Source organism: Amphiprion ocellaris, chromosome 13 (assembly GCF_022539595.1).
Source record: "Amphiprion ocellaris isolate individual 3 ecotype Okinawa chromosome 13, ASM2253959v1, whole genome shotgun sequence".
Classification (NCBI taxonomy): Eukaryota; Metazoa; Chordata; class Actinopteri; family Pomacentridae; genus Amphiprion; species Amphiprion ocellaris.
The window spans coordinates 32,868,969-32,894,406 of NC_072778.1; the positions used below are offsets into that span (position 1 = coordinate 32,868,969).

At 40.8% G+C, this 25,438-nt stretch overlaps 1 protein-coding gene across 16 annotated transcripts in view; it reads right to left on the reverse strand.

Annotated features, from left to right (window-relative positions):
* The window catches only part of tenm2a (teneurin transmembrane protein 2a), a 225,268-nt gene that overhangs the window by 120,494 nt on the left and 79,336 nt on the right, over positions 1 to 25,438 (reverse strand). For 7 of the 16 annotated variants that reach the window (XM_055016439.1, XM_055016437.1, XM_055016436.1 and 4 more), the window contains one exon: positions 24,864 to 24,914. The exons of 7 other annotated variants lie outside the window; for them this stretch is intronic. In XM_055016439.1, the coding sequence (XP_054872414.1) occupies positions 24,864 to 24,914 (51 nt within the window). Of the gene's footprint in view, positions 1 to 417; positions 1,163 to 24,863; positions 24,915 to 25,438 lie in introns of those variants that run through there. 2 more of the 16 variants (XM_055016452.1, XM_055016451.1) reach the window with 1 other exon arrangement.

Sequence of the window (25,438 nt, forward strand, 5' to 3'; positions counted from 1 at the left end):
ATGACCAAAAAAAAAAAAAAAAAAAAACCCAACACATTCACAATCGCAATACTGGCATTTGCGGATGCCAATCTCAACTTCAAGGGCACATCAAAGCCAAGTTCTATTCAGATGTATGCCGTTTGATCACCACCACCGCCTCCACCATGAACTCGCACATTCTCGCACACACACGCCATCATATGTGTATATAACCTACATCATGGCGAGGCATTAAAATTCAAGATGTGTAAGTTGGAAAAATGAGAAATAATTCAAATTCCGCATGTGTCCATCCACAGCAGGAGAAATAGGGCTGGATCGGCTACAGTCAAGTTGCAGCGTGGCTCTATTGTTCCGTACAGTGCTGTCTACAGAGAATATAGCACAATGCCATCTGATCGCTGTAGTGACAAAGAAGTATGTGCGGGGTCTTACCTGTCTCATGAGAGAGGGTCTTGGTTCTTCCTGTGTTGCCTGCGTGATGCATCGCTCCGTACTTGTCGCTCTCTCTGATTAACCCTCGACCCTTATCTCCTCTCCTCCACGCTCCACTCCTCTCTGCTCCCGTAAGAGTCCTCTTTTCTTGATTCTCAATCTTTCGCGCCCCTTGTTTTCCCCCCTTTCCTGCCAAAGTCCTTGCCGCTCGCCGGCTCGCTCGCCTTCTCCCTCTCGCCGCTGTTCTTCTTCACTCTTGTTTCCCCTTTCTTCTCCCCTCTCTGTCTGTTTTCAGTCAGCTCTGTGAAGCCACAATCCGCTACCTGAGCGCCGTGGCAGGAGGAGAGAGAGGAGAGCGATAGAGCAGGAGGACGCACACACTCTTCGCGCTGCACTGTGGATCGACACACCAGCACACGTGTAGCTGTTGCACTGCTGCAGAGATGAACGCCACACACCAAAAGACCAAAGGGAAAAGAAAAGACGAGCGCAATGCCCTGCACTGCTTTTTTTCCAGGAGACTGCAGGTCTTTTTTTTTTGTCTCCCTCCTGTTTTCTAGTCCTCAGTCCTTCTTTTTTTGCTCAATCCGTCACAGATCAAGGCCAGTTCGGGCACTGGGGGGGAATGGATGGATGAGGAAACACTGAGAGTGAGAGTGCCTTTCAGCCTGTGGCAGGCAGAGCAGAAGACAAGGAGAGATGTGGCTGTGGCTCCATCCTCCATCTGCCCACAGCTGAGACTGAGAGCAGACTCAACACACCCGCTCTCTCTCTCTCTCTCTCTCTCTCTCTCTCTCTCTCCGAGCAGCGTCGCACCACCGAGATGGAGGGGGAGGAAGGATGACGGCGGGAGCTAACGAATGAGCCAAGGGAGAGAGGAAAAAAGAGGAAAGGGTGAGACAGTGAAAGAGGGCGAGCGTGGTGGTGGAAAGAAGGAGGAGGTAGGAGGTGGCAACAAGGGCGGGAACACGCAATGGAGCCCACGAGCGCTCTGGAGTGAAAGAGTGACAGAATCATGGGAATGTGACAAAGCATGAACATCAAAGGCGAGCGGGGGAAAAAAAGAGGGAGACTGAGAGAGATGGGGGGAGAAAGGATTAAATGATATATAGGAGATACAAGCGAGTGGGCGGTGACAGGAAAAGAAAGGAGTTGAGGCAAGGTGGAAGGAGAGGAAAAGACAGGGCTCAGGTTAAAAGGAGAAAAGATGAGGCAGCGGAGCAGGGATGCGGAGCGGGAAAGGAGGGAGGAAGGGCAGAGGACACTGCGGCGATGAAGCCAGTAATATGTCAGATCTCACATGGGCGCGCTCACATCCACACAATGTCCCTAAACAGGAGCAGAACAATGTCAAACAAAGCAGGAGGATGGCAGCCACAGAAATATGTTTTTTTTTTTTTTTTTTTTAGCAAACTCTCACCCTGCAACCAAACATCAACCTCACAGAATAAAAACATGATTAAAAAGGAGGAATCATTTTCATTTTGAGATAAATAACAAAGGATTTTTTCGCATCGCAGGCACACATAAACAGCACACTGTGCATGAAGCCAGCAAGATAAAGCCACAAAGATGCATTTCTCTCCTCTTTCTCCCTCACAGACTCCAGCCACCAGCTCAGGTAGCAGGTTACCAGGTGATTGAAGGTCCTCACGCTGCCCAGTAGAGGGCAGACATCCTGTCACATATGAAGCACAAGACCGAGGTCAGTCGGCTCATCATGCTATTATAATATTAACATAATCCCACATTACTGCGCACATTAATCAGCATTCAGTATGCATCCAGACACATCACTTAACTCACTTATAAGACATTATACAGCCCTGCATCATCAAAGCTCTTCATCATCTAGAAATAATTCAGCATCAGTGAGATGAATGATATTTAAGATAGTCAGTTAATGCTAAAATAATCTGGAATATTGGTGTTTTTTACTCTGTTTTTAACATTATGGACAGTAAAGTTTGGATACTAGTGTCACAGAAATAAATGTGATCCAAGAGACATTCACATGGCCACACTCACACAGGCTGAAGAGTAGTTATAAAATTGCTGCTCGAAAGAAAAGCCATAACTGACACAAAGCAAGTGTGCGTGTGTGTGTGTGTGTCTGTATGTGTGTGTGTTACACTACAGAGGGAGGATAGGATGAGAGGTAAAGGACGATCCTGGAGCCACCACTCCAGAGGACCACTGTCAGCCTCATTTTCCATTTCTTCATGTGACATTCTCCGACGCATCTATTATCCTCAACGAGTCCCACAATGACTCGTGCACGACGCGCCGCAGCACCCCGACATGCACATATGTGGTTGATATGTGTGACCACGCACACATGCTCACACATATGCATGCGGAGATCAAGAGCGGCACACACAGGGCCAGATACTCCCTCCTCGGTACACACACTTGCATACACAGGTGTTGAGAGTCGATTTGCAGCAGGAAAGAAGGGAAGGAAGGGAGGAAGGGGAGGAGGGGTTGGCTCATGGTTATGACTTCATCGTATTAAAGTTGAGAGCGCGGCCCAGGTAGAATCGGAGGGAGCGCGGGGAGGAGACGCTGGATTTCTAGATGAGGTTCACGTCGATTTGTCATGATAAAAAACCCATCTGAGACAGAAACAAATTGCTTTCTTGAAAACACCTTGTAATACTTCATCATGCACACATACACACACTCCTGCGCGCATACACATGTACGTACGCACACATGTGAGCGCAGAGTGATACATTTTCTCACGCAGGTTATTTATCAATGCCATTCAACATCATTATACCTGGCATATCTGTATAACCATATATATTGGATGTATATGTGGGCTACAGAGAGGCTCCCACTCTTTGTGATTCACTAGAGAGTCAATTCAACCTGCTGTAATTCAGTATGGAGGACATGAGACTGTACAGAAAGGATGTAAAGAGAAGAGCAGGAATATGTTCAAGGAACGATGAAAGAGAGCACATGGAAAGGTCACGCAGGCAAAGGTGTGCGAGGATCATGTAGAAGCATGAGATGAAATAAAACCTCTGCATGTTAAGCCTTTTATGTAGATTTACACTTCCTCTCACTCTTTATCTCCCTGTTACACTCTGAGGTTAATAACAGGTTTTTTTAAATCTCAAACTATGCAGGTCGAAACGCAAGGTGTCAATTTATACAATCCTAGTGTGTTATTTTGTATATTTCCAATTCTTTATTTCTTGCTGTTTCTTCACTTCACAATTCTTTTCTTCACTCAGTGACACTTCTTGTTCTTTCCCCCCCTTTCCCTTTGCCTGTTCCCATCCACCTACCTCCTCTTGTTTCTCCTCCCTCTACCTGCCTCCTGAACTGAAACACCAAGGGATAGCAACGAAGTGGGAGGGAGGGATAGGGGAAGGTGTGCTGTAAGGTGCCCCGTGGGTTGAACATGGTCATTTGTCATGAGGCTGAAAGCTTAAGAAAAGACTAGTTAACCTTTACAGCTGATCCCCGTGAGACACAGAAAAAACACAGCCCAGCAAAACACCTCCAGGAGAAGGTGGACCCTGCACGCACACTCACATGCAGCATATTCTGCAGAAATCGATAGTGGTGAAACCGTTCTACGGGAAGCAAGAGGAGGTTACCCTTTTTTTTTTTTTTTGTTGTTTGTTTCTTGTTTTCACTCCACCCTCCCCACTCCAACTCTGGCTCTTTTCCCTCAGTGGAAAGCCTTTCTGTCTCTATAGTCCTTTTCCTTCCTCCTTCACCCCGCCATCCTTGTCATCCCCACACCCTGCCAGAGTAATTAATCACCTTGTGCTAATGAGCTATTAACTAATGACAGATTGACATGCCTCTGTCTGTGTGCGCATGTCTGATTGTGTGTGCGTGAGTGTGTCTTTGTAGGCATGTGTGAGTGTCGCCAGAGCCACCCTCAGCACACTAATGTGATTAATAAGGTTAAGCTCTTATTAGGCAGGGTGTGCACGGAGTACATGCACAAGTGCCACAAAAGGCAAACCCCACCCCACCTCAAAAAAAAAAAAAAAAACACAAAACACAAAACATTCATCTTTGGGCACAAAAAGAAAACATTTCTTTCATCCACAGGGCAAAGAATGACTGGTGTCAGCTCAGTGTAAGTCTTCGTATGAGTAAAACTAGGGCACAGGAAAAAAAAAAGAAAGAATCGCATCAAATCCTTTACGTTTCACCATACATTCTCATTACCCAGAGGCTGACTCTGCTATACACTATCACATCTCAGGGAAAAAGAGGGGAAGCAATCCAGTAATGCACTTCACTACAACCGAGTTGAAACCTTGCTTTAAAAAAACAACAAAAAGAACTGCTGTTGTTTCTATGTCAACATTTTCATTCGTTTGTCAACATTTCAACATTTTTACACTCATTCCGTTGACGAATCATATGAGCCCATGAAGATCAACAAAGCGCTGTGTGCTTATCTTGCTGTTCTCGGCAAGAAAAAAGTCTCCTCTATCCGTATACACTATCACATCTCAGGGAAAAAGAGGGGAAGCAATCCAGTAATGCACTTCACTACAACTGAGTTGAAACCTTGCTTTAAAAAAACAACAAAAAGAACTGCTGTTGTTTCTATGTCAACATTTTCATTCGTTTGTCAACATTTCAACATTTTTACACTCATTCCATTGACGAATCATATGAGCCCATGAAGATCAACAAAGCGCTGTGTGCTTATCTTGCTGTTCTCTGCAAGAAAAAAGTCTCCTCTATCCGCACACACACACACACACACACACACACACACACACACACACACACACACACACACACACACACACACACACACACACACACACACACACACACACACACACACACACACACACACAACACACACACACACACGCACACACACACACACACACACACAACACACGCACACCGTGCTCTATCACCTGAAGACTGGTTTCAGCACCACGGACAGCAACACAGCAGAGGCGCTTTATAAACACATCGCATGTGTCCTTAGAACAATGTCCTTGTTTCAGTTCACAGTGTGAGACTCCTTTTTTCGGAATAACGCTCACATCCTAATAGAGCAAAACAATTACAGTGCGAAAGGGAGGCACTTTGTGAAACTGTAACACAAATAGGAACGTGTTGCTGGAGACAGGTAGTTACAGTGGAAGAAGTCTGTACCTGGAGTCTGTTTAATCAGACGTATTGGACTTTAAAGCCTCTCTTCTGCAATTCCAAGAGAAATGTAGTTACAGCACGATCATTTGATACTCAAGAGAATCCTTGCACTACATAATAGGGAGGCTAACCTAGCTGCATGTGAGTGCACAATTGTAACTGCACGCGCCAGCACATGCACTGTACTGTATGCGCTAGTGTGTGTGTCTGACCTAACAGTGCGTCCCTCCGGAGAAGTTTTGGCGCATACCGAGACTCATTTGCATTCTTGCAGCTCTCTCATTTTTTTCCGTGGCTTTAGAAGAGAACAGCTGCTTAATGGTCATAGCTCTTCAGAGACAGGACATTGGGAAGCACAGAGGGGGTTAGCCAGAGTTTCTGCACTGCCAAGCACACGCGTACATGGGCGCAGGCGTAGACACACACACGCTGATGCACACACCAGGTAAAGTCTGTTTCAGCTGCATTTCTGAGAGTGAGATGTGACCATTTAGCAGATGTTCTCCTTCCCAGTAGTGACTTTGGAGGCTTTCCACACTGTTTCATTTAACTACAATGGAAGACAAACCTAGATGCTCATGCATTATATTGCAGCCGCTGTGACAACAACGGCGAGAGATCCTTTGCTCGGTACAGCAAAAACAACACTGGCTTTGTTTTTAACAGGGTAGAATTAATGCATATGTTAACAGTAAGCAGTATACTACATGTTCCAAGCAACTGATAGTGGGAATAATACTGATTCTGTACACCAGTGAAATCACTGAAATCTGGAGTTTGGAGAGGATGGATGGGTGGACGGAGCAGTGGAGGGTGTTTGTAAAACCTGATTTAAAAAGCAAAGGAGGGGATTGTCAGGGAGGTTGAGTGCTTTTTCTATTTTATGTTGAGCTCACGAATTTAAACCCTGCACCACAGACACACTGACACACATCCAAGCACAAGTACATGAAATGGCCTTCATCTCCATGCTCATTTGACTGTTTGACTTGCTGACACACACCGACGCACTGTTTCACGAGATGTTAAAAGAAGGGTTTTGGTGAAATAAAAGCGAAGTAAAAGAGGGTTATCACCTCACAACAGGGAGTGCGGAGAGCCACCATGGTTCTATAGTGTTCTCCTCAGAACAGAACTTTGACCTTTATATCTCCAACATTACTCAAACATCCTCATATTGTCAACAGAATGCCAATGCAGAACCAGACACGTGCACAAAAAGCAACGGAGTGATGATTGATGGAACACTGCCTGTCTAAATGAAGGCTGTATCTGGAGGATGATCTGACTTAACCCTAACATTCTATGTGTGGTCTTTATGAAAAATTCATAACAACCCTGTCTCCCAAATATTACGCTCTTATACGCTGAAACTGCATCATCAATTATGCTTTAAGGGGAACATATCGTCTGCCAGGTTACGTGTGTGAAATATCACAAATAAATCTCTAATTAACATGTATTTGCCATTTATTTTACTGCTTTACTGTCAGTGATTTTTAGCCAACCAATCACGTATTAGATGGGATGGCATTCTTTACCTTGGTGACCCAGAAACCGAGGATTAGCTTCAAATATGCTGTAAAAGGGCTGTATTCAAACTCCAACTGTACTTTTTCCTAAACTTAACCAAGTCTTCTAACATGTAGTTCTCATTGTGAACGTGTCAACCAAGATGACAAATCAACCGATTTAACCAACTTAACCGAACAAAGTTAAGTTTAGTGCCTAAATTAACCAAACTTTAGGTGAAAAGAAAACTTAAACTAAGACAAACTCTCTAATCAACCTATCTTTTTCATTTATTTTATAGCTTTGCTCCTGTTCAGCCAAGCAATCATATATTAGACTTTAAAAAAATGTTTTTTTTCAGTTTTATCAGATTTTTAGTGATGGGTACACTTCACATGTGCCAGCATGTGCACAATATTATCATTGTTCTTTTTTCAGAAGACAATTTCCCATCCAATAAAATAAAATAAAACTAACAGAAACATGAACATCTTTATGGACATTAGGGAGTGACCATTACATTGTCTTTAATTTTTTAGACTCAAAATTAAATTGGGCTTTTTAATTTATATATACACAACCCATTTTTCTCAACATGCTACAAACCAATCTTGTTTTTTATTTACAAATGCTGTCATCTCTTCCATTTTATAAATATCCAGTGTTATATCCCACCATGTTGACATAGACTCTTTAATTTGATAACCTTCATCTTTCAGACTAGAAGCCTCGCCTACTAAATTATGCACTTTTCAAAAGTAGATGAGAATACAGTTTAGTTGTATAATATAATTCTTGCAAACTGTGGTGACTTATAAGCAGGATTTCTTGAAAATATTATATTCAAAGGATGTGTCTATGCTCTGCACTGTTAACTAATATTGTCAGCCATTACTACACAGCACTACAAAGTCCCACATGTCTATTTAAATATCTGTTCAAGAGGCTGTTATTAAACACTTCTCTGTGGTCCATTTCTGCAGATATTTCACAAATTACAGACATTTATGTGTTGGTAAAATCAAAACATCTCACTGGCAGCGCCACTTCACCATCAGCCTGCCACAAACTGTGATGGCATCATCAGCAGATTTGTTGACCGTCCAGCAACAGCTGGTTAAACCATCCAAACCTCTTGCCATGTTGGAGGACAGGTCTGCACTATGACTCCAACAACTGTGTTTGGTTGTGATTCATGGTTACTGGATGAAGCCAACTTATTTTTGTGAAACCCTTGTGCCTCACTTGAAAAAAAAAGTGTTGTTTTGTTGTTGTTAGAGGCCAAAAATGTCTGTGTCAACACAACTGCAGCAAAAATATTATACATTTCACACGCTCAGATCTTTTAACTAGCTTCAGTCCTGAGCATCACCACCAAATGTTCAGTCATTTTCAGAATTTCAATCCTTTAAATGCCAGTTTGTTTACACGTTGCTTGCAGAGAAAGAGGCTGGATTGATATTAGGATACGAAATCATCAAATTTTCAGTATAGATGTGTAAGAACAAGAACATAGAACACATCAACAACATCAATCTAATGTTTGTAGTCATGGTACTGTGTGTGTGACTCAACTTTTTACATTCTTAGGCTGTAAACATTTTGACCTTAGCTTGTTGCTTCCAATGACACTTTTCTGGTCTCATGAGCTCAACATGGCAGTTTTTCCTGACACTAAACATGCAACAGCAGTTTCAGGATAACAACAGACAGATGCATAGGCATAGATTCCCCTCCAATAAAAACAAGAAAGAAGCAGAAGTCTGGATCTTCATTTAATTATGAGCTCAAACAACCACCATATATATAGTGGAGAATTGAATTAGATCCATATATATCACATTATATTTTGATTTGTCACTTGGTGCCTGAATATTGAGTTTTCCTCGACATAAATAAAGACATTTCTACCACAAATTGATGCAGTAAAGACACAAATTGGAGCATTAAGATTCACCAGGAGCAGGAAATGAAGTGTTTGACACAATTTTCCTGTGGGAGAACCTCAAGACTTAATGTGTTGTATTTAAATGACACCTACATTTATGGAAGAATGAATGAAGTCAGACAGGACCATTAGACCAACAGTGAAAAAGTTTTAGGCATTTAAAGTAAAGAAAGGACAGTTTCGAACCTAATGCCATTAATAGAGTCTATTGATCAAATAACTTCATACAAAGTGACATGCCAACTGTTGCAGGATTGTTTGTTCATCTCTGAGGTATTTTGTTATTACTCCAGCTGCATGTTTAGTGTCATTGCCATGCACTGCATTATGAATCTGGGAACCAACAAGTTGCCTCGTTGATGGTACCGCACAATAGAAAAGATTCTAAAGTGCATAAAATATTTGCACCTTACCGCAGAGGAATTTAAATGGCAGAAATAAAAGCAGCAAAGAAAGATATAAATACAAAAGACAATCTCAGATGCTCACATATCTGGATGTTGATGAGCACCCGAGAGGGTTTGGAGAACCCAGATAGGACAAAAGCAGGGTGGGAGGGAGACGAGACAGCTCTAACATAGAGACAAATGACCTCCCAGCATCACAAACATAGTGGGTCTGAGGTGTACAAGGTAAATACAAGTCTGTCTACACAGAATAGAGAAGGAAAAACACACAAAGGGAGACGCTGAGAGCTAGATCAAACACGAGGATTGATGGGCTTGTAATTTTCTCTTTTCTGTCCGCTAAAGATGATGAATCCCTCTATGAGGAATTTAATCAAACTCCAACAAAGAACACAGGTACTGCAACAAACCTGTCATGGGTAAGTAAACAGAGCAGCACAAACAAATACAAAGCCTGTGTGTATCCTAAGGGGGAAAACACACACACAAATATTCTTAAAGTCTAAACTCAATTAAAAGCTTCAGTGTCCTTCCATAAACAAACACTATATTTAAAAAAATGTGCATTTTCCAGGAAACAAGGAGCTGATTTCCAGCTGGAAAGTGTATGTGTGTGTATATATATTTGTCCTGTATTTGCTCTTTACTGGGCACAGTGAGGAGATTATGATGCCTAAGTCACACAGATCAATACACACAAACTACAGCCAAATGAATTGCTCGAGACAACGTAAGGACATCTACAAAAATCGTGCACGGACGAAAATCAGCCTTCGATGGAGAGCACTGTAGACGTCCTGTCCATGTGAGCTCATTGTTGCTCTGAGCGGTGTGCGCTTAAAATAGTTATTGTCAGTCGATAAGCAATTTCTGTGTGAGAGCCTTGAATGTACCATCCATTAATTCATTCACAGTACAAATTCCCAATAAAAAATGAACAATAAAATATGCATAAAAATAGAAGAGATGCAGGAAAGAGAGAAAGATGGTGGAGGAGAGAGAAAAAAACGCAAGTGGGTTTGGGGGTTTCTGTCATTATGATGGATAGATCGAGTGAATCGGGGCTCCCAGAAGGAGAAGTATAAAAATAGGATAGCACCTCTCCCTTGACACCGCTCCTCGCTGCACATTTATCGAATCACAAGTCTCCTCTTCCTCTCGTTCCCGCCTCCTGCTCTCCTTTCACCTGTGACTCCCCTGCACCTTCCGCCCTGTTCTCCACTGCTTTCTAGACATCACCTCGCAGCAGCCTTCCTCCTCTGAGCCGTTTCTTCGTCCGCTTACACCTTCACCCAGCACAGAAACGAGCTAAACCTCCGTCCCACAGGGGCTTCTTCTTCAGCACACTCAGCCATAGAGGATTTAACCATTTTACTGATCCCAGATGACACACTAATACTGCACACTGGCTTCTTTTTTTTCATAAAAAAAACTATATTTACACCCAGGGATTGCTTAGAGACCCTTCTGTCCTTTTATCTCAGCTGCCTTGCCCTGCTTTGTATTCATGCTGCTACACAGATACAACACATTCAAACTAGTGGTCTATGAGGGATACTAATGGAAGCCGTTCAGAGCACCACTTATTGTCCTGTGTGTCTCAAATGCTCAACAAAGCAAACAGCACTGAGACCACTAAGGCAGGAAGAGGCAGTTCTCTGCCGCGGCTTTCCCCAAGTTTTTCACTCAAGCCTCACTTCCATTCTTCCTCTGTCCTCCCCAATATCTATCACTTTCTCACTCATTAACCACACCCCTCTTTAGCCATCCCCCCCATTCCTCTTCCTCTCTCCGGAGAGGAAAAACAAACAGCTGTCAGGGTCAGGCTTGCAGATGAATTCCAAATGACTTTGAAGGGCAGAGGGGCCGACCAACTTTCTCTAGAGGAGAGGCCGGTTACATTCGCGCATGTGCATGAATACAAGCACACAAACAGCATAGAATAAATATGGTCCAGGCCTCCGACCCGCAAACACACACACAGATGCACACGAGGCGGCAGAGTGCAGTTACTCTTTTAATCAATACTGCATCTTAAGTCAGCCTACTGTCAAGGTGAAGGCAGCTTGTGTGTGTAAAGTGAATCCGCGGCCGGCTGCACACACATCGTGCAAAAGTGTGTGTTGTGTGTATGAGTGGCTAAAGCTCCCATGTGATGACACAGATGATGTAAATCTCAGTAACAGAAATGCATTGTGCACAGGTTTGCCCACTTCCTCTCATTTAGATTTATTTCACGAGCCCTCCTCCAAACTTTCTAAAGACATAAGAAGTCGATTTCTCCTTCGCTGGCTTGCCACCCATGGCTCTATTTGCAGCTCCTCGCTGTGTCAAGATGAGTCGATGAATCATTTTTCATCTTATCAATCATATCTATGCAGTATCTCTCCATCTTGTCTGTTGAGTCCACTCTCTATCACTGTCTGTTGCCATTCATCCATCATGAATAAGAGAGACCTTTAAATGATTCAGTGGAGCTAAGCAAAGGTTTAATCAAGATATTTGCATCAGTCTTAATTCTTCTCTGCTGTTTTCTCACCGTTGGAGCCCTCTGAAAGGGGGCCTCGAAGGTCTTTGTTTCTGGGATTATTTTTTCTTCTCTTGATCAGGATCAACTAAAAAATGACGCCATTTTGCTCTGATTCATGTCGCGGTCACACTGACTTATTACAGTCAAACCACGACATGTAAACAGAGTCACATGGACTGACAGGTAACTCAGTGATTGAGCTGTGTTCTAAAGTCCAGTCATAGAGATTTATTGCACTAGTGTAACAAAGTGCTCATGAAGAAACAACTGATCATGACCAGTTGTTTTGTTCTTGCTAGAATAAGTTTTCATGCCAGCCCAAACAAACCAAACCAAACAAAATGGTGCTGCATAGTTAATGTGGACTGTACCAACCACATTTGGTGTGAAAGAACAAGGCATGTGTAGAAAGCCTGGTATTTATATCTGTATTTTTTGAGGCAGAAAAAATTATTTACAGAAAAAAGTGGAATTAGGCAAAATAATCCAGTGTGTCGTTTCTACACTCCTATTATTAAGATACTTATGTGTTAATATTGGAGTTCTTTAATAAACTATTATAATATTTCTGAGTATTTAAATGAAATATTGGTTTAGGTTTTCAATAAATCCAGTAATAAACATGATTAATCATTTCTCCAGTGTGCTACATAGCTAGACTAAGAAGTATACTGTTAGAGCTAACAGGCCTAACAAAATCTGCTTCATATTTGCAAGTTCAACAGGACACAAATGACAAGTAATGTTTTAACTTCCTCAGCAAACAATAAAAATATGCAACCATGGCTATGTACTACGTTTTGCTTCTGTTTTGTTTTGCATCGGTACAAGCAGGTCTTCCAAAAATGATGCTCCAACAACTGCATTCTCATTCATGTTTTCACAGAAACATCATTTTGTTCCGAAATAAACTAATCTCATGAGACTAAATTGTTTTCACTCAAAGTTTGGTTAGGTTTAGGCATCAAAACTTCTTTGTTATTTTAGCAGATTTCCAGGCTGTGGTTGATATTTTCACAGAAAGTACTTGGCTCATATTTTGCACCAAAACTACTTTGTTAGGTTGAGCAAAATAGTAGTTTAGGTCAAAATACGACCCTTTTGCAGCACTGTTTGAAGCTTTTCCTCTGTTTTCTGGGTTGCCAGGGTAACATTCCCACCCCATCTAATATATGAATAGCTGACTGCAAAAGAGTGACAGTAAAGCAATAGAAGAAATGGCAAAGATGTTAATTAGAAACAGTATTTACAATATGTCACAAACAAACATAACCTGAAAGACAATGTGTTTCCCTCAGATTCATTTTAGTTATATAGGAACATGAGTTTTGACAGGGCTGAGCAGGTGAAGCACAAATACTCATCTTACAGGGAACACCAGCTAGTTGACAGATTTAGTTTTTTTTCCTGAAAACAAATAATTTTTAAAAATACTTGTGGGAAACACATATTTACAGAAACCCACCATTCGTGCTCTGCTGAACAGTGTATTCAGATATGCATCCACATCTCGTCTGACCTAAAAAACAAACTCCAGAGGAGCTTCAGTGTTCCTTGACAAGAATTTCCTGGACCTTTTCCAAAAAAAAAAAAAAAAAAAAAAAAAAAAGGAGCGTTCACTTGGTTTGCACATACGATTCACATCTTTTTCATATTACAGTGCAGTCAGTCACCCATTGTGCCCTGTATGGGTGCACGTAAACTTATTATGCTAATTTGCCGCCCATCGGTATATTTTATAAGAACCCCACTGCGATGCAATACAGGCGTACTACATGTTCGTGCTTCCACCTGCATTTGTCTTTCTGCAGCTGTAGAAAAGATCGTAATGTTGGACTGGTTTCAACGTTAAAAAAATCTATATTTTTTGGAATAATTTTCAAACCACATGTTACTTGTACTTACGCCTCGTGGAGCAGATTTCAACAGTGGCTGACGAAACTTAATTCAAGACTTTATAGTGCTTGGGTATATGTCTGTGTGTACGTGTCTGCTCGTGTGTGTCTGTTAGACCTTCCAAGTCTTTGAGTTTTGGCAGGAAGATCAGAGAAAACGTGTGTTGTTCTGTTTGTGTGTGCATGCATGATTGTATGTGTGTGTGTGTGTGTATGTGTGTGTGTGTGTGTGTGTGTGTATGTGTGTGTGTGTGTGTGACCGAGAGAGAGAGAGAGAGAGAGAGAGGGAGAACCGAGTAGGCATGAAAGTGAGATTCTGCTCTGAGACGTTTGATGTCGAAGAACAGCGTCTGCTGTCTGTCTGCCAACTGCCAACCCTCTATCACCGTCCCAACACATGGCCTCCGCAAAGTGTGTTCATGTGTGTTTGTGTGTGTGTGTGTGTGTAAGGGGCCTGATTAGGCAGGGACTTGGCTTTGCGACATCGCTACAGAGCTAGTTCGACTCACAATGCACACCTCGCTGTGTAACGTGTGGGCCTGAGAACACAAAATAGGATTTAGTTTTGAATCACATGACAGAGACAAGGAGAGATGAGGGAAAAGATGGGTGTGCATGTGTTTGTGTGTGTGTGTGTGTGTGTGTGTGTGTGCATGTGGGTGTATTGGAAAGGGTGAGTAATCTCTCACTTTTCATACCTCTCATCCCACACCAGCAATCTTTGGATGGGTCCTTAACATACAGAGTCAAGAGCACTTGGGGCTAATTGTTAACTGATGTATCTGTGGTTCTGTGCACATGTATGTGAGCATTTCTGCGTGTGTTTTCACGTATGTATAGGTTTTGTGCAACACTGTGTGCGACACAATACTCCAGCATGGCTGATATTACAAACATGCTACCCTTGTTTACATCTCACAACTTTGTCCAAGTACAATAAATGAGCACAAAACACATATAAGACAAAATAAAAGAGATGATGAAATTTAAAAAAAAAGTAAATGAAAGATGCCATCATCTATATTTGGCCTCAGAAGGCCAAGGGATGCTTTCATGATGAATTCTAGTTAGGTGGGAAGAAAAAAAAGATCCAGCAGATGTGTGAAGAACTGAAAGATGGAGGAACAAAAGCAATGAGAGAGAAATGGAGAAGAAAGGCAGAAATGGGATCTGTTAAAAAGTCAAACACTTGTCATTGACTCACACTCGCAGACACGCATGCCTACGCAAAGTTACACAAGTAAACAAAACAAAAAACAGTGATTGAGGTACTAACATACACACACAAACATAAAAACATACTGAGATACTGGCAGAGCAAAGGCTAAAAGATCAGGTGAATCTACTGAGCAAAGACACACTGAGCTTTCTTTTGCACACTTCTTGACATTTTCAGTGTGATAGGGCCAGATATAGCTTTTCTGCCTCCTCACAGGAACTCACAAAAACACACACAGTGTGAGAATGAATAGCTGGAGACCAAGTGAGGTATTTTGGAATGAAAAAAAACAGAATATGGTTTAAAAAAAAAAAAAGATTAAAAAAAAAAAGGCAACGTTGGAAACGTCCTGTGGCAGCAGACAAATAAGTGCTGCTACTGGAGTGATCCCAGCACCTTGGGTCAGTTACACTGATGAGGAAATTCACAATGTTGAAAGGCTTGAGAAATTGAAGGAGAAAAAGAAGAGAGGGGGCCTTGAATCAAAAGTAAGTAAAATCAATATAGAGGCTCATGACAAGATGCAGAAGGACTCGAGTCTGAAAAGTGCATTACGCTGAATAGATAAAGACGTGTCGCTCTTTTTTTCCTCAATTGTCTCAGCGTTTTTGTGTCCTCTGGGTTAAACTCGGTACGCTTGCAATGTCATGTCTCGTGTCTTTGGACAGAAATAGAGAGGCGTTAGAGGCCTACCGATCTGCAATTAGTCAATTCATTTTTAATAGGTTCAGATGGTTGGGTTGCATTAATTAAGCCCAGAGGTGACTGAAGCATACTAATATCGATCTGGTTGGATGATTCTGATTTAGTCCATTGCTGAGGTGTGCAGTAACATGTTACTTGATAACTATTGCTGAAAACAGAATGTGTCAGTATCATCCAATCTGACTGCTGTTGCTAGATTGATCAGTTAGATCATCTAGTTTGGGGTCAAACTGCCATTTTATTCATTTCAGTGTTTATTTGCATTTATTGCAGCATGTTATAGAATTACATGAGGATATAAAGGTTCTACAGTACAATTATTTTGTCATGTCTTTCAAAAAATATGTAATACCAGTTTAAAAATTGACTAATAGCCATTTTCTGTCAATTCCTGTTGACCAGCAGCCGTATTAGATGTACAGTTCTGAATTAAACACTGCAGGAACACTTTGGATCATTAAATTAAAGGTCATTCTATGCAAACTCACCTCACCCTCAAAGTTCATGTCATAATATTTCTTGAAAAAAATCATGTTAAAGCTTCTATTAACTTCATTTGATCTTTTTTGGAATGTACTTTTGTTTTTTAGTTATGAGCTTTTGAAGGTTGGCCCTCAAACATAAATTTAATCATTTCTGTGATTCCTTCCAGGCCTCAACAATTGATTATTTTTACCGAATTGCATTAAAACTGGAAAGCAAACTGATTTTTTTTTTACAATAAATAGTTTTCTACCCAAATGAAAGATCTTCAAATTTTTTAAATTCATAACTCTAGTTTTTGTAACTAAATTACATTCTATATCATATTAATTGGCACATTTGGTTGTGTATAAAAACATTCCTGCCATAGATCCTGCTAAATATGTCTTCATAGCAAAAAAAAAGCACATTTTGATGCTATATTTTACTGTGAAGAATTATTTGTACTTACAATTTTTTTCACGAAAACTCATGACATGAACTAGGAGAATTAGGTGAGTTGGCATGGAATAGCCCTTAGTTTTAAGATATTAAGATACTGCACATGGAATAGTTTTGTGTTAATACCTTCTTTAAACACCAAATAATGATGTGTTTTTATATAGCATGTCTTATAATCAAGTGGTTGTGTACTGAGGAGCATCAGAGCAGATGTATGCTGGCATGAAGTTTTAAACATGATGTGAACACTCTCCAAATTCCTTGCGTGTGTTTTCAATCAACAACTGCAGCTTTATGGAGTGACAATCTCATAAAACGTTGCCGAAATAGACACAAAGCTAATGCATGTTTCAATTCAGAACAGGTCTGGTTGCCTTGCTTGCTGACTTCCTGGGTGGGTAGCTTCCCTGAAAGTGGGTGCAACTATTTATGAGAATGTGTTTTGTTTACACACATGTGCATAAAGACACGGGCTGCTGGGTTCTTAGCTCGTGCCAATCGTGCTTTGATTTGCTGTGCAACTGATCTCAAAGATCATCTTGGGATTTATGTACTGTATGTATTGTTATTGATCACAGTGGCTTGCTGCTGTCTGCCCTAAAATAGATAGTTATGACTTTGCGAAAGGATCACTTGGGACGAAGCCTGGGCTAGTCTAGGCTGACCCATTGATTACGTATAAAGGTGACCGAGGTGCACTATTGATTGTAACTAGTGGGACGGATATATCACCGCATAAGGTGGACTAAGCTCTCAGTTTGATGATTAAAGGAGGAGAGGGGTGAAGGCGGACTAAACACTTCTCATGTGCCTGTTTGCAAAAATCAAGAAATTATGAAAATGGGAAAATCCAAAACAGCTGACACCGATCCAAAAAGTCACAGTCCTCTGTTTTGTGGGCTTACGCCTGACTGCCTGTACAACTGATACTTGGCTTAGCCGTGGAAAGGGTTCAGAGAGGGAGATTTGGGACCAGCTGAGATACCAGTCTGTCTCCATGCTTGGTTATAGAGATGGAAGATAAAGTCAGATACTTGTCTGATGATTAGCCAGCTCTGAGAATTAAGTGGCAAAACAAAGAGGACTTGCACAATCAGAGGTTAGAGACTCTAATATAGATTTATTCATCTCTTCTCTTTCCTCCCGTTTGACTCTCTGCAAAACAAAGCCAACCTATTAAAGCAAGTATTGAGTGGAGAAGAAACAGTTTTAACTGAAATATTGACATCAGTGCTGCCGCTTTCTTTTTTCCTCCATTTTTTCTGCTGAATAGTATGGTTTTAATCACGGTCTGTTTCTTTGCTTGGTATCCATAAGATGACGGAGCAGAGTGGTTGTGAAGGCACACTATTGCAAAGAAACATATTTGGTAAATCTCAATAAATTGATTCCACATCAGTCAGTTTCTTACTCTGTTTACCTATAATGAAGACCCAATAGATTGTGTTAGATTTGATTTTTGACGTGTCTTTTCATCATCATGTCCCTTGTGGGTTAGAGTAGCTGAGGTATAGTGGAGCTTATCCAGTCTTTCTTTTAGCACTACAGCAATGGTGCCAATAGGAAAAAAGTAACTGCCCAATCAAAGCTAATTACCTAAATTTCCTACTCAATGCTAAACATGCCCGGAAGCTTCAGAGTCAGTATGTGTGAACACTAAGCATCAATAGCAAGAGAACCTCTTTAATCTCAGCCCAGCCATGGTGTTCTATAGCCGTGTGCATGTGTGCCGTATGTGCTCATGAAAACCTGAAGCGAAAACATTGCACTCTGCTGTTTCTGTATATCACATACTATCTCAATCTTTCTTTCTATTTCACACGTAAACAAACATCGGCCAGCAGAGACTTGCAAGGTAACGCCACGGCATGCCTCGCCATGCTGTGTGGTGCCCCGCGGTGCTGCGCTCCATTCGGTGAGACAGCATGAAGCACAAATCAATATGGATTAAAACTCTGTAAGGAGCTATCTACTGACTCCTCCTCGCTGCACACGGAGGAAAAAAGCAAAAAAAAAAAAAAACATTAAAAAAAAAAACAAAAAAACGTATGCACTTATTATGCTGGATTGCAGATTTCCCCCCTTTTAAAACATCAAAAGTGAAGAGTTGGAGATTAACTAGCTCTGGACTAAGGGCCATCCTGACACTTCAGATAAATGCCTGTGCAACGTCCGCCTCATGCCACCCGTGGGCCGTATCCATCAGGCTGCTTAGAGTGCAGCGTGGTGGGGGGGCTGGAATCAGCACCTCATTCCACCTGCCACACCTAGACTGAGTGTCACACATGAGGACGCGCACTCGTACACACACACACACACATACACACATACACATACACACACAGTGACAGCCCTGGCAGTGGGCCTCAACCCCCACAGCAGTGGTGGGCTTCCCACAGTGCACCGCGGGACACCAGAGATCATCCCGGCGCTTGCAGACAGTCACAGAATGTTAATCCTCAGCCATCTCTTCTACTGTACTGTTAAATCTGGATCTTACTCTCAATTGCTTCTCCTTAGCTCCCCTCTTTCTTTATCCATTACTCTCCACCCTCCCCGACAATCCCCTAGAATCTTCCCCACATTACCAGCCCTAACCCCCTTTCCATCATCTGTTTTTAACTCCATCCTCTCCTCCCCTAAAATCTCCTGATCCGTGTCCTATTCGAAAGCGACAAGACCTCATCCCCATTCTGTCTTATCCTTTCCTCGCCGCTCCCGGCCCAGCCCTCGCTATCAGCCCCACATTGATCTCCTCATCCCCAAGAACACAAAACACCAATCAGCCTGTCATAATCACTCCGCTGGAGGAGGAAGTGCTGAACACCAAGCGCAGCTGCTACGTGCTGAAGTAGAGACAGTGGAAAAGCCTAACAGTGCAGCAAAGGGTAGCGGTGGAGTTTTTATGTTTTTTTTTATTTGGCCCAACATTTGCTGGATGTGTTCTATTTTTAAAATACGTTAAAAAAAACGGGAATATGAAGGTTTATTAACTACACTGTTGATTCCTTTCTGCTAATGATGATACTGATTCTCATTTCTTTTTTATTTGTATCGTGGAACAATAAAGTGACAGCTGCTGGAACTGTTCATTCTAAAAATTACAGAAAAACAACCTCTGAATGATATCTGGTCTCCCACAGCTTCGCTTCTCTATTCACTCTGATTTTCTCTCATAAAAATTGCTTTCTACAGCTTGTACAGTTTTTTTCCCCGTTTTTTTTTTTTTTACTACTTGTCTCACAGGACTTTTCATCAGGACACTGTGCCTGCTAACTTCCAAACAATAAATGCAGTTTATGATCTGTCAGCAGTCTCCAGACTGTTACTCGGGTCACACTGTGCTTTGTTGTCATACAAAACACATGGATTGCAAAGTTTATGTCTTCACATACCTCAGCATCTTTCCACCATGGGGGGATCTGGCAGATCTGCTAAAACAGGAGCTGAAATGTTTGCTGTGATGCATTTAGACCTTACTTAGACCTTGTGAAATACTGTAAAACTGCAATTTTTACCCTTACATTTACCCTTCAGTTGGTACAGAGTTTCTCTCCCATGCTCTTTGATGCCTCTGCACTTACGACTGGTGTCTGCTCGGTTTGTCCCAGCAAGTTTTTCTGGTTGGCTCACACACAAACTGAGTGAAACCTCCAAATGAAAACTCCACTATTTACGCTTTTAGTTAGTACTGATGGACACAGCATAGAATTTGCAGGCATGAAAAGGTTAATGTACACTGATTCGTTGATAACTGAATTATCAATTAGCTGCACATTACAGTACAATTCTCAGTCTTTACTGTCTTTAATTTTCTACTACACAGACCATTTGATAGAGAAGATTAGAGAGCCAAAGCAAAACAGCAATATAAAATTCAAACATAACTCTCCAAGCAGTTTCTGCAAAGATCGATACGGTTGTTCATTACAGTTCAAGGCAACTTCCATCTTGTTGGGGTACATTCATGAGCACAGGAAGGTAACTGCATTAAAACGGCTTCGTTCTCAAGACTTCTTTTCTTCCCAATAGTGAACATGTCAACACTTCAACCAGTGGTGGTACTCAGCAGTGCTCTGACATTATATGTGCATTTCCATTTCTTCTTTCTCCACTCAGATCCTGATGTATTGTGAAACAAACAAAATAACTACATGATACAGTGATGTCTGAGAGCAGAATCAAACTATAAAATTACTCCGGGGATGTTGTATGCGTTTGTGAATTTTTTTTTATTATTATTTTTCTCAACAATGTGTGCACTTCAAGATGTTTTGCTGCTGTTTGTTTCTTTCTGACAAACTGCTGGTTTGCTGGTGTATTTCCAACCGAAATATTTGTAGAATGAACAAATATCGATGTGTTTTATATCTGTGGATATATTTTTAAAGCTGCTGCACTGATGTACGTTTACTTCAGTTTCTTTCAGAAGAATAACTCACTCATTATTAATGATCAAATACCTACAGCCATTACACAACAAAAACATCACACAGCCTCAGCGCAAGAGTCCTCAAATTAATTAGGAACGACCATTTTCATGCATATGGCACAGTTAATTCTTTATGCAATTGTTTTTTTTTTTATTACTTTCACTGTTAATTCGAAGTTCAACATGCAGAAAAAGAGAGGCAAATCTGTGGGCAGCAAGGGATCAGACTGTACTGACCGGTAAGTCATTTCAAGTATGTATAGCTGAATGAGGTTTTGTTGTATCACTCTGGACTGAAAAGAGTTAAATACGAACTAGATCAGAAGCCACAATAGCTGGAATATCTACAGTATGGCACATCTGAATATATGCAAATGTATAAAACAAATGTCATTATACTATATGTAAACATCATTAAAAACTGTTATCATGGGATTTACCCCGAGTCTGTAATCCAAACAGTAAAACTTAATATTAATTAGATATGGTGGTAATATGGTGTTGCCTGGGATTTACTGTCTGACTGTCCGTCATGATTAAACCAATTAAGGTAAATGATTTTGCACATGCAGCCATGTTGACCAGATGTGTCTGGGAGCAGCAACAGGAGGCTCAGAGGGAACTGTTTCCTTAGGGTAGCTAATGCGGTGAGCACCAGAAAACTTCTGATTACAAGGTATTTATGCTAAGTAAACAGCTAAAATAGCTGCAGGAAGCAAGGTGCACAGCTGTTAATGGCATGTCTTCTCACACTGCTCGATTGGTAAGGTCTAGTTTTTAGATATTTCTGTCTGGAATAAAAAGGTGCTACATGTTTCACTGACCAACGCTGCCACACCAGTAATGTGTTTAAAGAAAGGCTGTAAAGACAACATAATGTTCATTTTCAAGCACCCTAGAAAAAAGCCATTTACCATTACATAGCTTATAGGCTACAGGTTAGACATATGGACACGACATGAATTTCCATACATTAACATATAATGAGTCTAAAAAGCAAAAGTGCCATGACCATTGTATAGATGTTTCAAGTGTACTCTGTAGGTACCTATGTACATCCAGCGTGGAAGCTACTGCCAATATGCCAGTCCAGAAGATTAATGACAGTCTAGGCTGCTGTCCTCTACAGTCACTGGTGGGGTTGTATATCATTCCTTGGACATCTGACATCTGTATGAATGATTCATCTTGCAGACACTTAATTAATTGTTAAATCACATTCTGTACTTTGGTAAAGACTGTCATTTTGAGAGATGTGCATAGAGTTAGTCTGCTGTTTTATGTGAACATGAAGTATATCTATAGCCACAACATTAAAACCACAGGTAACAGGTGAAGTGAAAACCATTGATCATGTTGTTATGATGCAATCAGCTGCTGGGAAACTTTGGGTTCATGTGGATGGACGGGGCAGAGCTGTTTCCAGGTGGTTTTAATGTTGTGGCTGATCGGTAGAAGCATATGACAATCATATTTCAGTGTATACACTGGATCCAATGTCTTATAAAAACTGAATATTCCTTATTTCAATTGAAATATAAGTTAAGGGATAAATTTTGAAAGTCCACAGTGTCAGTCAGAGTAGCTTTTGTTAGAAACTGAGTGCTACTGAAGAGCTGGAAAGCTAAAAATGTACTGAAATGAAATACAGCTTTAATATTTGCAAAAATGATAGAAGGAGAATGAAAGTTTTTCATTTGTATAGTTTCAGGCTTGGGCCATTGACAGTACAGTATGTTCTATGTAACCATCAGGAATAAAATGACGATTCAGATCATTAGCTTCATGACACATCTTAAGCAAGAAAAAAGAAAGGAAGAAAGAAAACCCCTGCATTTAATATACAACTTTTAAGTAAAAGTTGATTTGATAGTGTTTCATTTGGCTATTAATTCCTAAAGAAAAAGCACTAGCATACAAAAAAAGGTAAAGATTAAACAAAATTACCCCTTGGAGTTATTGCACCCTATACTGAATAAGCATTACAGTAAATGTATTTCAAGACTTTAATTTCCACAGAAGTGGAGCTATTTTCTCACCACAGAACAACGTGCACTGCAAATAGTTTATTTCTGACCTGCTTCCACAGACAGAAAGTAATAAAATAAGGCACGGAGGGAAATTAACATCAGTAAATATCAGCGATGAAAATGCTGCCATGTAAAAGTATTTTAATTCAAGCAGAAGCACACAATGTGTGAATTTATATTCACAGCAATTTCACTCAAAGGCGTCAATGTCATAACGCTCCATTGTTCAGTTATGTTAGAGGCCAAAATAAATGAAGTGGTGTTCAAGCCGCGTATTTATGTGGATCACTATATTATCTAATATGTACATTACCATCCGAAAATTTGGCGTCACCCAGAGAATTTCATGTTTTCTATGAAAACTCACATTAATTCATGCGCTAACTTAATTGCACAAGGGTTTTCTAATCATCAATGAGCCTTTCAGCACCATTAGCTAACACAATGTAGCATTAGAACACAGGAGTGATGGTTGCTGGAAATGTTCCTCTGTACCTCTATGGAGATATTCCATTAAAAATCAGCCATTTCCAGCTAGAATAGTCATTTACCACATTAACAATGTGTACACTGTATTTCTGATTCATTTAATGTCATCTTCAATATTTTTCTTTCAAAAATAAGGACGTCTAAGTGACCCCAAACTTTTGAACGACAGTGTACATGTGAGGCTCATATAGTAGCTGTGCGTTGCTGTCACAGTACGTATTGTTAAGTAAATTCACCTTTTTTTCTTTCAATTCAAAAGAGCTTAAAGATAATAAACCTTCAAATGATCCCATTTAGATAATCTTTGCTCCAACATCTCCTCATCTCTTTCTGCCATGAACATGAATGCCTCCTTTCTTCTTCACTTCAAGGTTGTGACCTTACTATTAAGTCTAGCATGTAAAAAAAAAAAAAAAAACTTATTACACAAACCTCATGGCATAAAATAGAAAAAATAACCCTCACCTTCAAACATACTAATGTTTTCCTTTTTTTCTTTTGCACTACACACTCTGCTCTTACTCACTTCTAACTAATGAAAACAGACGAAAACTCCACAGCCCAATAACACGAGCATTAACACTAATTCATGCTCACAGAGACAAACAATCTACGAAACACGAGTAAATACGGCTGACTTTCCAATAGTGGAGGAGGGAAAAGAAAAAAAAAAAACGAAACACCCTCTGGGAAATTTTCTCTGATCAAGCACAAAGAGATTAACCAGTTGGACGTGTGCTAATGAACAGGAGATCATAATGAAAGCTGCTCGTAAATGTAGATGAGGCATGAGAAGGAGAACAGTTGCTTTACCTTGTATCAGATGAAACAAGAGTAATGTGCAGAAACTAATTATTTCACTGTTCTCTTTTCCTTTCATCGCCGACATTCTGACAACTTTTAAAAAACGGTCTAAAGAGAAATGTAGTGTTTTGATTTACGACATGAATGTTACAGCAATTACAGCAATCTGCGCAATCATACTTCTAAAAAAAAGTAATACTGTACTTTCTCAGCTGGAGCCCAGAGAGGAGCTATTACTCTGTGTGCAACAGCCTGTTTCATAGACAGCAACTAGTAGACAATACAGTCAATCACGCACAGACAAGTACAGCAAAAGGGAACAAACGCACATGAAATACAATCACTGTAAAATGGGTGGACTAATCAAGGGGGAGGCTACAGTTAGAATGTGACTTACTGATCACATAGTCGCCAAATGGATCGTCATCCTCCTCATCATCGAGGTAAGCTGCAGGTGAAGAAATGGAAAGAAAAAAATCGAGAGGGGAAAAGAAACAAACAAACATAAGATTATGAGAAATCAAGATTTGAAAGTGTGATTTGGAGAACAGAAACATAACTGAACTGGACAGCACAGACAAAAATAAAAAGTATATAAAGTGAATGCCAGTTATGGTTAAAGAAAAAAACAACAATGTGAATGCAGCCTTCATCATCTACCTTTTTTGCCTCATTCTTACTCTCAGTTTGAAACCTCCAGCCTTCATTAGGAGGCAAAGCGCTGAGCATTAAACTACAAAAGTAGTTTCAGCGGCATGCAGAGGAAAATATGATCATTCATAATTGACTGGAGAATTCTCAATTTGCTCTTGGTGCTCCCTCTCCCTCTCTTTCCTCCTCTCTTTCCCTGGCAGGTCCGAAGATGGTATGAGAGGGCATTACGGCTCACTAAATTCACTATTAGGGTGGCAGCACAGTCGTCAGCAAGTTACAAGTCCGACGCAGAAAATATTTCACCGCGCCTGCTACTCT